The sequence below is a fragment of the Coturnix japonica genome, chromosome 19 (genome assembly GCF_054131305.1).
Source record: "Coturnix japonica strain WE chromosome 19, WE-NBRP24, whole genome shotgun sequence".
NCBI classification, from domain to species: domain Eukaryota; kingdom Metazoa; phylum Chordata; class Aves; order Galliformes; family Phasianidae; genus Coturnix; species Coturnix japonica.
This window is the reverse complement of record NC_140681.1, coordinates 11,333,028-11,346,395: the sequence shown is the minus strand read 5'-3', so window position 1 is coordinate 11,346,395 and position 13,368 is coordinate 11,333,028. Positions and strand designations below refer to the sequence as shown.

Genomic DNA, 13,368 nt, shown 5'->3' with positions numbered 1-13,368 from the left:
CATAGTGCAGGGGGTGCTTTGAGAGATGCCCTGCCATTGCACACAGCAGCAGCAGCATCACCATCCCCCCCCTAGGCCATCACAGAGCTCCGCTCCGTGGACACAGCTGCAACTGCATACCATGCCCCAGTTGGAGCACATCCCTTAACAGGCCCAGGAGAAAATGCTGGAACAGCTGAGGCTGTGAGACAGCGCTGAGCTAAGAGCATGGGCTGGGGAGCCTTGGGGAAATGGGGCCTGGGATCAGCACTGCAGGAACGGTGCTGGCTCGGGGTGCAGACCCTTCTAGACCCTGCCTGCTCCAGCACCCATTTGGGCACAATGAGTGCACTGCAGAGCACAGCCGGGAGCGCATCAGGATGGAGACGTGGCCAAAAACAGGGCAGGGAGTGGCTGCTTTATTGGCGAGAGTGCAGGGGGCTGCGGCACACCCCGAGCAGGGCCCTGGAATGGGAGCTGAGGCTGAAGGCTCCACGCTGGGATCCAGGCCGGGGCCAGGGCAGGAGGACACCGGGGGTCGGGCAGTGCGGCGTCTCATTGGGCAGCAGCTTCCCTGGAGCTGGGATGAAGGAGGTTGTACCTGCAAAGGGAGCAGAGGGCTGTGAGCAGGATGGGGCAAGTGGGACAGGAGCCCAGGGCCGGGTGGGTGCTGACTGACCTCAGTACAGTGGAGTCATGCAGGAGATCTTCCCGCAGCCATTCCTGCAGCACTTCATGATCCCAGAGCAGTTGGAGTCCGTCTTGCACTGGTTAACGCAGAGCCCCAGCATGGGGATCCCTGGCTTCACGGCTGGGCAGGTGCCAGGTTTCTCTGCAAGGCAAAGGACACAGCGTGAGACCCGCTGTCCCTGGCATGGTGTGCAGGGCTGTGCTGCAGCTCCTGGGGCTGAGCACGGTGAGCACCCTGCAGCAGTGCGGCTGTGGGGCCGTGCCTGGTGCAGAGCTGGGAAGGGCACTGCTTGGAGACCCTTCCTGAGCTCATTGCTGGACGCAGGACAGTGCTGGGGCTGACGCAGTGTGCAGCTGTGAAGATGCAGTGGGTGTGTGCTCTCTGCCCCTGACAGCGACCTCAGCAGCACCAGGGATGCTCAGAGCCAACCGAACTGCAGGCAGGAGGAAGGGGTGAGTGCGGCCAGCACCACCCCAGGCTGTGTGGGCAGCTGCTCCATGGAAGCACAGCCCGATCCTGTGGGGCTCCGTGCAGAGTCCCATGACTGTGCTGCAGCCAGAGCACAGGGGACGCCCAGGACCACACCGCTACCGAGCACCGGGAGCCCCAGAGCTCGTTGGCTCGTGGGAGCAGGACTTGCACCAACCCTGGGAGCGTTACCGTTGGGCTCCTGGCAGGCCTTGCCACAGGCCGCCGGGCAGCACTTGAGGGTGCTCTCGCAGTCGCCATCGGACTGGCACCCCAGCGTGCAGTTCGCTTCTTCTGCTGCTGGCTCTGGGCACACGCCGGCTTTTACTGGAAGGCAAAGGCACACGTTGTGGGTGGGAGGGCTGTCTGGAGGAGGGCGATGCTGTTCCCAGCCCTGGCGTGGGCTCAGGGATGCTGCAGAGCTCAGCCACGCTGCAGAACGTGTGCCTGGAGCCCATCCCCAGCAGGCCCCAGGCCAGGAGTGATGCCGGCTGCTGCCGCGGGGCCGTGCGCTCATACTCACTCGTGACATTCAGGACGGATGCTGGCAGCAGCTCTGACCCGAGAACCAGGAGCCCCGCGAAGAGGAGCACGCTGCTGGCCTTGGGCATGGTGCAGGGGAGCTGTGCGCGTGCGGGGCCACCCGGCTGGGCTTTAAGCTCCTCTCCAGGTGGGGCGGGAGGGGACTGCCTTCCGGGTGGCTCATAAGGAACTGGCTGGGCCAGGCTCCCCCTTCGTGCCATTGCACAATCCCCAAGTATCAGGTATCTGCTCGCTGCTGGCAGCTGACCAGGAAGTGGGAGCCTCGAGGAGCCCAGGCGTCTACGCAGAAAACTTGCCCGGCAGGAACAGCAGCCAAGTGCCGCACGCTGCATCTGCTCTGCACCTGGGAGCCCCCAGCCCACAGCATGTGGGGCACAGAGCCACAGCAGGGCCGCTACTGGTCAGCTGTGGGACAGGGCCAGCAGTAGATTGGGGGCACATTATGGCTGTTCTTGGACCCATCCCGTCCTGTTGTACATGTGAGCACAGCCCTGACGTGCTGCTTGGTTATGCAGTGGTGCTCAGGTGGGTGGTGGGCAGGGAGTGATCTGCTGTGTGCTCTGGCCGTGCCTGCTGCTCCATGGCACCGTGCAATGGGAGCCGTGTGGCTCCAGGCCCCTCTGTGGGCCATCTCCCCTGCAGCCTGTGCACTGTGTGCCTGGCGGTGCTGGGCAGCACCAATCTGGGCTGTATTTGAGCAGACCAAGCAATCCTAATCACCCCACGTGGCTGCAAGCTCTCATCACTGTTTGCCGCTCCACCAGTTCTTGCTCATCTGCAGGCACTACCGGCAGTGGTTTTCATTCCTTTGGGTTTGCTGATGGAAGCAGAGCAGCTCAGCACTGTGCTGGGAGACCCGAGGTCCTTTGCTCACTGTTCCAGGTTTGGCTCAGCCCATTTGGTCACTGCGTAGGACCCAGTGCTCTGCATGGTGCTGGTGCTGCCCAGCTGCAGGGCTGGGGCTGAATCTGCTCTTCTGGGCAGAACCCAGAGCATCCCCAACCCTGGCTCTATCCTGGATCTATGCCTGGGCTGAGCCTCTCCTCTGCATTGTGAGGGTGGAAATGGGGTCCTCCTCCATTGCTGAGCCCCCATCACTGAGCACCCACAACCCTCACAGCTTTGGGCTGCAGCATCCTGGAGCCATGCGTGGGCTCGGGCAGTCCCCACTCCGAGGTCACGAGCTGTTTGTCTGCTTGGCCAGCATCTATTTCCAGGTAATTTAAGCCCACAGTCAACAACGCAGCGAGGCACAGAGCAACAGTAAATCAGTAACTGTTTGCATTTGCTGCAGTCCCCTCCCCAGCGCGTGTGTTTATGTAGTAACAGGACCCAGCGCTGACACCCACAGGACACTCACTGTGTTTCATTGCTGTGCAGCACAGTGGGAACGGAACAGCCCTGAGATAGCACTGGGACAGCAGAAGGCAACACCCCACAACCTGCAGCGCCTGCTGTGTGCCAGGGACTGTGCTCTGTGCTGGGGAGCTGCTCCGAGCTGGGGCTCCCGGCCCCGGGCAAACAAAGGAGCTCCTGCATAAAGGCAGCCTTGTTGCACCAGGACATGCTGCTCCAGCAGTGGGCTGGACTGAGCATCAGGTTGGGCTGGGTGCACGATGCTGGGCTGAGTGATGTGTCCCCACTGTGTGCTGCATGGGGATAACATCCATCCTGACCCAACGCTGCAGCAGGGCTGGCACCTGGCAGTGGGGCAGTGCTGCCCACCCCACAGCTCCGGGATCAGCTCCGTATCCCACCACCATCTGTGCTGCTGCACCTGCACTGGTGCTACCAGCAGCACTTGCCTTTGAGGTTCATCACTCTGCTCATACGGCTGATCCTCTAATGGCCCTTATCAGTCCCTTTGGCTTGTAAAATCTGTAGAGTGCAGCATTTCCTGAGCACTGGTGTGAATGGGATGGGGCCGGGGGGGCTGCGGACGTGCAGATTCCAGCAGCCAACTGCACCACAGCAACCAGCAGCAGAGAAGATTGCAAGGGGTGGGAGCCCAGCAATGACCTCCAAGGAGAGCACTCATAGAGGGAGCAATGCAGAGCAGGGCAAGGTGCCAGGCTTTGCCCAGGGGTGACACTGTGACCCCCATGGAACACTGCTGAGCTCCTGTTCTGCCTGGATCTGCCTGCAGCCAGCAGGAGCAGCTGGGGAGGCACAGAACCTGCCGGCTGCAGGGCCTGCAGCTGTGCCTGGCTCAGCCCACGCACTCAGCATCGCTTCCCAGAAAATGCTTTGGCTCCTGTCGCCCACACACTGCATTCAGGATCCTGCTGTCCCTGCCCTGGCTCTGCCAGGTGCTTCCCCAGAGGACAGTGGCAGCCATTGCTCTGTGCAGCCACAGCAGCCAGCTCTGTATCAAGGTATGTCATGGGCAGGTCCCTGGCTCAGGATCATAAACTGATGGGGGCCTTTCCCCAGCAGAAGAACTGTGCGTGCACTGTGCCTGGTGACCACAGCTGACCCACAGGTGACAAGGAAGGAGCTGAATTCACAGCCCCTCCACGAGGAGCACAGTGAATACCTAACAGACAGTACAGCTGTGCCAGGTGGGGAACCCCCAGCAGGCAGGGACACTGGCAGGCAGGGTGAAACGGGGACACCCCTTCCTCCAGCCTCAGGCAACGTGCAGCTTCCTGAGCTCAAATCATGACCTCAGATCAGCCGCCTTCAGGGGCTGATGTTCTGGGAATTCCGACCCCTCTGGGAGCCGTCCCACCCATCCAGGTGTGCCCCATGGAGGCAGTACTGCTCCGCTGCCGTCCCCAAGCTCTTCTTGCCCCTGTGCTGCTTACGTGGCACAGACCCCTCTGGCCCCATTCAGGGCTGAGGATCCGCCAGGCAGTGCCTGGCCCCGTGCTGCTGCAATGTGTCCCACCGGAGGGACCGCAGCCTGTGCCAGCCCTGCAGCAACCCAGGAGCTGCTGTGACTCTGTGCCCACCTCATGCACTCACCTATGATTACAGCAGCCCTGGCAGCTGGCTGCAGCTGTATGCCCAGCACAAGGATACCCACAAGCAGAACACCGGCGGCCTTCATGGTGCTTCCGAGGATGCCGACGGCTGGCGCGGGTCAGCGGGGGTTTATATCCATATGAGGCTGGGGAGGGGCCACCACACACATAACCTTTGGGTACTGAAACTCCTGCTGCATTTCAAAGCTGTGCCCGAGGCAGCAGCAGCCCTGTGTGATGTCATTAACTGAGAAATCATTTACCATGGTCCTCTCCCACTCCCAACTGCCAGCCTGGGTGGGGACGTGAGCGTTGTGCCCAGGTGGTGGCAACATGGATTCCTCATCGCACATGTCAGATGCTGCCTGGGCCTGGAGAGAGATGGGTCAGGAAGCAAGGGTGCTTGGCAGGAAGGTGTCGCTCACTGTGCTGTGCCCACCCCTCAGTGTTGGCTCCTGCCTGCCCCATCCCCATGTCACAGCCCTGGTCCCTAAGGGTAAGTGTGGCCTCGAGGGGAGCAGAGCGTGGGAAGGCGCAGTGCCGTGCCCCCCTGCCTTGCACTGCACACCATTCCTCTGCAGGGACAGGCAGGCTGGGTGCGTCACGTCGGCGGGGTCAGCGTGGGGCTGCCTGCTGCCCGCCCCATGTCCCGCTGCACCCCATCCCTGAGGGTGCCACAGCCCTTCCCAGGGGCTGCAGCCCCCAGACGGGGTGGGGAGCTCATAGTGAGTGAAGGGTGAGCGCTGCTGCAACGTGCTGCAATGTGCTGCTATGTGCTGCAATGTGCTGCAATGTGCTGCAATGTGCTGCTCCATTCCACGTGACACCAAGGTGGGTGATGCAGCCAAGGTGACCCGGGCACTCAGTACCTTCGTGTCCCCGCGGGGCTGTGCACGTGGTGCCATGACCCATCTGCTCCAGCTGCCTCTTGCTTCAGGGCCTGCTTTGTGGGCACCGGGCTCAATGGGCTCAGCAGAGCCGTGGCTGTGGCTGTGGGTGGTGGATGTGGTGCAGGGCTGGGTGCTGGCTGGGGGGCTGCGGGGTGGGAGCTGCACGGTGCTGGGGCTGGTGGGGGGGAGCAGAGCAGGGAATGGGGAGAGGCCGTGGCTGAGCACCATGTGGGTAAGGGCTGCTCCTGGCTGGGCTCATCTCAGCCCACCTGCAATCGGGCGTCATCGTGCTGGGCAGACGGGATCGCTGCCGTCTCACAGGGGGATTGTACGGCTCGACGATCGTATTTCGCCGCTCGGAAATTCCTGTTTGCGTCATCCCTGCTCCCAATAACCAAACGTGCTTGTTGCTAGAGAGACTGCACCTGAAACAAAGGGATCCTTCAGAAAGACAAACAAAAGGCCGCAGAACCGTCCCATCCCCGCAGGGCCGTTCAGACTGAACCCGACGTGAGGACGAGCAGCGCCGCGGCGGCAGCGTGACGATTCGTAGAGTCACCGCATTACGGCGTGTTGGAAGGGACCCCAGAGTCCCCCCGGGTCCCCACACCGTGCCCTGGGCTGCCCGTCCCACCCCCAGCCCAGATCCGGCTGCTTCGGGCCATATCCACAGCCTTGGGCACCTCCAGGGATGGGCACGCACAGCCCTACTCGGGTCCCCTCGGCCGTGGGGAGCTCCTGCCCGGTGCGCGCATCCCCCTCCCCTCCCTGCTCCGTCCCAGCCGTGCCGAGCCGTGACGACTCATCCCGGGACAGCGGGGCTGCTCGTTGGCCGGCAGGGGAGGCTGTTGCTCCGCCGAAGCACGGGACTGGGAGAGCGTCTGGGTACCGCTCGGCGCAGAACGGAGCCGTGCCAAGCCGAGCCGAGCCGTGCTGATGTGTGCCGAGGTGCGCCTTGCCAAGCTGTGCCATGCCAAGATATGCCATGCAATAGTGTACCATGCTAAGCTGTGCCATGCCATGCTGATGTGTGCCAAGTTATGCCAAGCTGTGCCGTGCCAAGCACTGCCATGCCATGATGAAGTGTGCCAAACTGTTCCATGCCATGCTGATGTGTGCCTAGGTGTGCCATGCTACGATATGCCATGCAATAGTGTGCCGTGCCAAGCTGTGCCATGCCATGTTGTACCATGCTAAGCTGTGCCATGCCATGCTGATGTATGACAAGCTCTGCAGTGCTATGCCATGCCATGCTGATGTGTGTCACAGCTTAGCATGGCACAGCTTGGCACATTTTGTCATGGCGCCCATAGATCAGCATGGTACACATCAGCATGGCATGGTACAGCTTGTCGTGGCACAGCATTGGTGTAAATCCCGCAGCTCACCCCAATGGAAACCCCTCTCAGTGTCGCCAGCTACTTTCATCTCCAGAGCCGTTTCTACCTGGTCTATTTTCATTGCCCAAGATGAGCGTGAAAAGGGAAGCGAATATAAATGGGGAAATGTGCATTAATTTTTCAAAGCCGTTTCCAGCAGCACATGCTGTGCATCTGAGCAGAGGGTTTGCAATGAGCGTTGGTGAGAGCTGCTGGAAAAACCCAGTGAGGGCTCAGCAGGTCATCCCAGCACCCACATCACAAAGCTCCTGGCCGCCCTGACTGCTTCCTTCTGCTACAAAGAACAGGGAGTGCTACGAGAACTGACTCTTTTACTGCTGTTTTTATGTAGGGGGGTTCTATGCAGCCTGGCACTGCTCTGGTTTCAAAGCTGGGCTCTGTGGAAATCCAAGTGTTGAGCCCACATGGAAATCTGGAGCAGAGGCAGCAGGAGGCGCAGGGCCTGGCTCATGGGGAGAGCTGCAACAGCTCTGCCAGGAACAAAAACCCAATTCAGCTCCAGCCCTGCTGCTGCCAGCATCAGGGTGTGCCTCCACGGGAAGCACCACATTGCCCTCCCAGTGCCCGCTGCTCCCACTGCTAATTTTGCTGTACCTTCAAGCACTGGATTTTAATTAAACGGATTCCAGTGCCAACTCGAGTCTCCATCCCAAACCCTGCGTGTGTATCAGTGTGGGGAAACAGAGAGCAACCCTGCTTTTGGGGTGGGAAAAAACCTTGTTCCAGGATCACTGCTGCCGTGGCTCTGTGAGGGCCAAGATGTGGGGCCAGGAATGGATTTGGGGCAGCTGGCAGCATCAGGATTCCCTGTAACGGGCTGAGTCTGGTTCTGGCTGCTGTCACCCCCAAGCTGCCAGCAGAGCCTTCCTGAGGTTTCAGACACAGCTTATGCCCCCCATGCTGCCCCCAGTTCTCCTTTTGCTGCTGGGACTTTCACTCTCTTGGGGGTTTTCTGTTGAAACGTCAGCCTGGAGTCAGTTCCCATCACTGATGCTGCTTTGGCTCCCACACTAAGGCACTGAGGGGGGATGTGGATGGCTGTGATGGCTGCAGCGATGTTGTATTTGGGGGCCAAGCAACATCGTCCCTGTGCCTGGGCACCTCTCTGTGTCACAGCAAGGACACATCCCCCAGCAGCACATTGCCCACAGTGCCCAAGTCACAAAATATGTCTGTTTCCCAGCAAAGCCAGAAGCTGTGGCCAGCCCTGCAAAGGGAACCGTGTCCCAAGGCCCCCCACCACTCCTGCTCACCCCAGTCCTGGATACAGCAGGAGGGCACAGCCATTTCCCAGCTGTTCTGTGCTCAGGCAGGCGCTGCAGCTCTGCTGCTTCACTTGGAAGCTGACACAAGCTGGGCTCTGTGCCCCTTTTAGAGAAAGCCCTGACCTAGATTTCACTGCCCACTGCAAAGCTCTCCCTGTCGCTCCTCCCTGCAGCTGGAAAGGGCCCAGCGGAGCAGTCCTGGCTCACGCTTGTTAAGCTGGTGGCTATTAGCCTTGCAGAGAACAAGCCTGCACAGGATGCTGGGCTCCTGTCATGTTTTGCTTGCTGTTTCGCAGGCACAAGGCACTACTGGAGCTCACTGTTCTGCAGGAGGCCACCCCAGTGCTGCAGTGACAGCTCTTGGCCCCACCTGCTCTCCCCATAGCCACATTCCCATCCATCCATCCTTGCATCCATCCATTAATCCAACTACTAGTCCTTCCACCCACCCACCCATCTGTCCCTGTATCCATCTACCCATTCATCCATGTGTTCTCCCACTCCTCCATCCACCCACACACCAGGAGCAGAGCCTGATGCAGGTGCCACCATGCTGTCCCCATGTCCCCACTGCAGCTCTCTGGCAATCTGTCCCACTTGACCTCCTTTTTGACTCCAGTCCTTCCTTAATAGGTTCTAAGCTGCCTGCTATCCTCCATACCAGGCTGGCATTTACATGGCTGCATCACCCATGCACCTCAAAAAGCCCCTGAGTGCTTCAGGTGGGAGGGATCCGCTTCCTCCAGCCCATCTTTGGCATCACTGTGGCCATGGGTTGGTGGTGATGGTGACATTCCCCTTTCCCAACCCACCCGCTGTCCCCTGCAGGCTGTGGGGCTTCGCCCTGCTGTCACCGTGTGCAGCCTTCCTCTTTTCTCAGCACCCAAAATAATCCCGGGGCCGCAGCAGGGGGATGCCAGAGGTGATGCTTCCTCTTTCTGAGACATCACTGGGGAAGGGATTGGGACTCTCGGGTGGGGAGGGGGAGATGCGGGCACAGCTGGATCCCAGCTTTTCCTGCCATGCTGGGAACCCCCTGCCAGCAGTCAGGCTGACCCACCGGATCCCCATTGCTTCTGAACACTGAGCTTCTCCCTGCCCCAAACTGCCCCCAGAGCTCCAGGACCCCATAGCAAGAGCCCAGGGCAGGGCTGGAAACAGGTTTTAGCTTCTCTTTTCTTCTGGGTCTAGTTTCACACCTCCTTCTGGAAACAGCCTTAAGTTCTGTCACCTTATCGTAGCTCATGTGGCTGCCCTCAGCCCCAAAACAGCCCCGGGGCTGCATGGGGATTGCCTGAGCACCATGTCCCCGCTATGGGTTTTCTCCCTTGTCCCCACCACGTCAAACTTTGAACCATTTCACACCAGTTCTCTCTACCCCCAGCACTGGGAATTCCCCTGACAGCATTTGGGGCAATGCTGCAGTGGGGATTGTCCCTCTACAGCTCTACAGAGCCAGCCCTGGAGTCCCCACTCCTATGGTCCCTTGTTCCACAGTCCCTGTGCACCTGCAGGGCTCTGCTCACCATTGGCACCATGAGCTGCCATGGGGCAGTGGGCACTTGAAGGATGGAATGTACTGTATGTCCAGAGCCTCGCAGTGTGGGGCATCAATACCATCCCTGCAGCACCCCACTGGGACATGGGCTGGAAATCCACTCTTCCCCTCTTCTGCCTGACTTCTGCTCTGCCCAGGGCCGTGTCCCATCCCACTCATCTCACCCTGGGGCCCGTCTGGTACCATCTGCTGCCTGCAAACCCCCTGCTCCCTAAGCTGCTCTAATCCCCCAGATCCTACCTGTGTCCTGGTGTGAGTTGGCATCTCCCCCAGGGTTGTGGGGATGAGCACCCAGGGGTTTGGTGACATTGCCCTGTGAGTGGTGAGGGAGCAGTGATGGAAAATGCAGAATGGATGCATTTTGGTTCTGTGTGGCTTTCCAAGAGAAGAAAAAGCAATAAAAGGTGCCCAGTGTCCCCTCCACCCTCATCTCGCTCCCTGCCCATCCATGGGGTGAGCTGTGTGCCCCAGCAGCAGGAGGCAACTCCCAGAATGTGGCTTGGCAAGAGAAGAAAGGGGGCAGGGGAGTGGTGTGGGGCCGGGGGGGCCTTCCTGGAGGGTGTGGGGTGGGAGGAAGTGCTGCAGACAGCTGCGCAACATCTGGCAGCACTGTGGCCCCCCGGGACCCCAAGGCTGCCGAGTGGGCTTCCTGCCCCCCCACTGCCAGATGTGCCCCCCGCATCCCACCCTTCCCTCCAGGCTGTGGCCCCACCTGTGTCCCGCTCTGCCCCGCTGCTCCCAGGCCCTCGTGGCCCTGCAACGCCCATGGGAAAGGCGGCCCCGTCACCTCGACCACCTCTATCCTTCCATCCTGGAAAACCCACCCAAAGGGGCACGGCCCCAATTCAGAACCGGTTATGGCTGTGGGGTTTGGCCATGGCCCTGTGCCTAGAATATGGGGTTTGGCTGTAGTGTGGGGAGCGTGGAGTGCCAGCACTGCCCACCAGCAGCCCCCAGCCCCACAGTGTGTGGCCGGATGGTCCCTGACCCTGATCCCGTGGTGCCTGACCCCGCAGAGTGAAGCTGGAAGGAAGGGATGAGCCCCAGGCAGCAAAAATAGCCTCTGTCCTTCAGGATGGCTTCATGGGATTAAAAATAGCAGTGTTCCCAACAGCGGCGCTCAAGGGGACACGGGCAGAGGGGACAATTGGCTGTAGGGTCTTTGGTGCCTCCACGAGAGGATGATACAAGATAAAATCCAAAACAAAAGGACCTGTGTCCCCATCTGGGAGCTGAGAAAGACCTTGGGAGTGGGGCTGGTGCACAGACACAGCCCTGAGCGCAGTGTGTCGGGATGCACACGGGGTGCGGTGCTCCCCCCGCGCTCCTTGTGCCCCGTGGGGCTGCGCTCCTGCCTCCCTGGGACCGGTGTCTGGGATCGCTCCCACGGCCAGGGAGCGGCGGAGGTGGCGGCTCAGCCTCCGGAGGCAGGAAGTCAGCACTCGGGGTATGCGGGGACACGGGGACGGGGGGACGTGGGGAAACGGGGACACGGGGACACGGGGACACGGGGATACGGGGATACGGGGACGTGGGGACACACGGTGCCCAGAGAGCCACAGGGATGCTGGCCTGGTGGGACATGGGTGACATCTGGAGCCCAGGTTGTCCTTTGGGCGAGCGCTGCGGGTCCCATCCTGTGCCAAATCCCCTCCCAGCAACGCTCGTCCCCATTTCCACCGCTCTCCTACGGGTGAGTTGCACGGCTCCTTCCAGCGCTGCAGGGAAGTGGCACCGAGGGCAGGAGCCGTTGTCCTGCTGTCCCCGTGTCCCCATGTGCTGTTATCCCTGCCCCATCCATGTCCCCAGCACAGCACTGCAGGGTCCGGCGTTTCCCCTCCTTCTGCTCCCCTCCCCTCGGGGCCTGGGAGCCGCTTTTCTTTCTCTCCGTGTTTTCTTCCCACGTTTCCGCTCGCCATGGCAGCGCTGTGCACAAGGTCTGCTCCGAGTGAGACCTCCTCCTCCTCCTCCTGCAGCAACAGCAGCCCTGGGGAGGGTGCAGGGGACAGGAGCTGCAGCAGTGACAGCATTTCAAACAGGATAAAAGGATAAACCCCAGCTTCTTCCCTAAAAACCAGCTCAGAATTTGGGGCAGGCGTTTTGCTTCCATCCCATAAGGGATGGGAATGGCCCCAGACACCTCCCAGCCCCACACGGGGCATGCAGAGGGATGCTGGCACTTGGGGCATCCTGCATCTCTGAGCATCCTTGAGAGTGTGTGCATGGAACGTGTGTGCTCATGGCATACGCCTGCACCTGCTCATGTGTGCCAGCTCTGGGGGATGTGGAGTGGGGTTATGGGATGTGGACATGGAGTGGAGCCATGGCCATGGAGGGGGGGTGGCTCTCCCTGGGCATTATCCAGCCCCAGCCAAGCATTATCCAGCTGATCCCGCTCACAGCCCCTAAATCCTTTATGGGGGTTACAACCAGCAGCTGCCAGCCCTGACCCCAGAAGACCCTCCATGCGCCCGCTGTGCCCACACAGGGTGAGACTGGAGCCCCCCTTACCCCTTCTCCCTCCCCTCTGCCTCCCCCAAGCCCCAGCTCCATGGCCAGGAGATGAAAGCAGGGCTGCCCTCCCACATCCTTCCCTGCGAATTCCTCTCCCTCATTCATCTCTCCGGGGGTGCCCGGCTGCATTTATCGCCGCAGTGGAGAGGGCCGGAGGAGACCTTCGCGTTTTCCCCTCTGTTATAAATAGCATGAGATTTATTTTCTGGCAGCATGGAAAGCCCCCGGGGCGTAAGAGAGGAAGCAGACGGGCTGGGTGGGGGGCGGGCAGCGGGGGGAGAGTGAAAAGGGCAGGAAATAACCCCCCGGCTGCAGCGGCCCCGCAGAGGGGAAAATGCTTCGATGCAAACAGAGTGTGGTTAATATGGAAACTCCCAGGGCAGAGCCGTGCTGCCCCGTGTCCTGCTGTCCAGTCCTCAGCCCTGCCTGGACACCCACCCAGCACACGCTCCTCACCCAGTGGGATGAGCATCTCTGGCCCCACTTTATGCAGGAGGAGATGGGGATGCTCATGGACCCCCGTCAGCCCATGGCCTTCCCTGCTGGGCAGTTCCTTGGGCTTGTCCACGACCCCCACTCAGTGGCCGAGCTCTGCCTGTGTAAATTACAGCAGCCTGCTCCATAAATCACTGCAGGTCACTCTCGGGAGATGCCCTCGGTGACCCCAACCTCACTGTACTCCCCTGCTGTCCCCCTGCCCACCCCTGTGGATGGCCCCGTGCCACCCCCTGCATTGTCCCATGGGACACCCAGCTCCCCACATCCCTCCTTTGGTGTCACACCCCACTGCCCCCAGCCGCCCCCAGTGACCTCCCTGTGCCATTGGGGTGGGGGGGTTGTTCTTATTTCCTGGGGACATTTTGTCATAGACTTTCCCCCTTCCCCAGTCCCCTTGTTATCGGCCCTGCGATGATTTCCTCCCTGCCCACCCACCTGCTTATTTTAGCCACTTCTTCCTTCCTCCCAGCTGCTCTCCAGCCCCGCTCCATCCTTGCACCCCCCAGCCCTGTGCCCCCCCCAGCCCCAGCCTGCCTGTGGAGCCTCTATTTAAGGCACGATCCTTAAATTGAAGCCTGTAGCCACTGTTCATAGCT

General features: G+C 60.7%; 1 protein-coding gene across 3 annotated transcripts; it reads right to left on the bottom strand.

Moving 5' to 3' along the window:
- Positions 1-376: 376 nt before the first annotated feature.
- Positions 377-4,754, bottom strand: LOC107323167 (nawaprin-like). Of its 3 annotated transcripts, XM_015881994.3 has the most exons (4): positions 1,662-1,815; positions 1,331-1,465; positions 659-811; positions 377-580 (listed from the first exon to the last, which is right to left on the bottom strand). In XM_015881994.3, exons 1-3 carry the CDS (start codon positions 1,747-1,749, stop codon positions 660-662), a joined length of 375 nt encoding a protein of 124 aa, XP_015737480.1. In that variant the 5' UTR covers positions 1,750-1,815; the 3' UTR covers positions 377-580; position 659. The 3 variants fall into 3 exon arrangements, with proteins under 3 accessions (XP_015737480.1, XP_085375886.1, XP_085375885.1); XM_085519760.1 differs by lacking the exons at positions 1,331-1,465; positions 1,662-1,815 and adding an exon at positions 4,649-4,754; XM_085519759.1 differs by lacking the exon at positions 1,331-1,465.
- Positions 4,755-13,368: the final 8,614 nt, after the last annotated feature.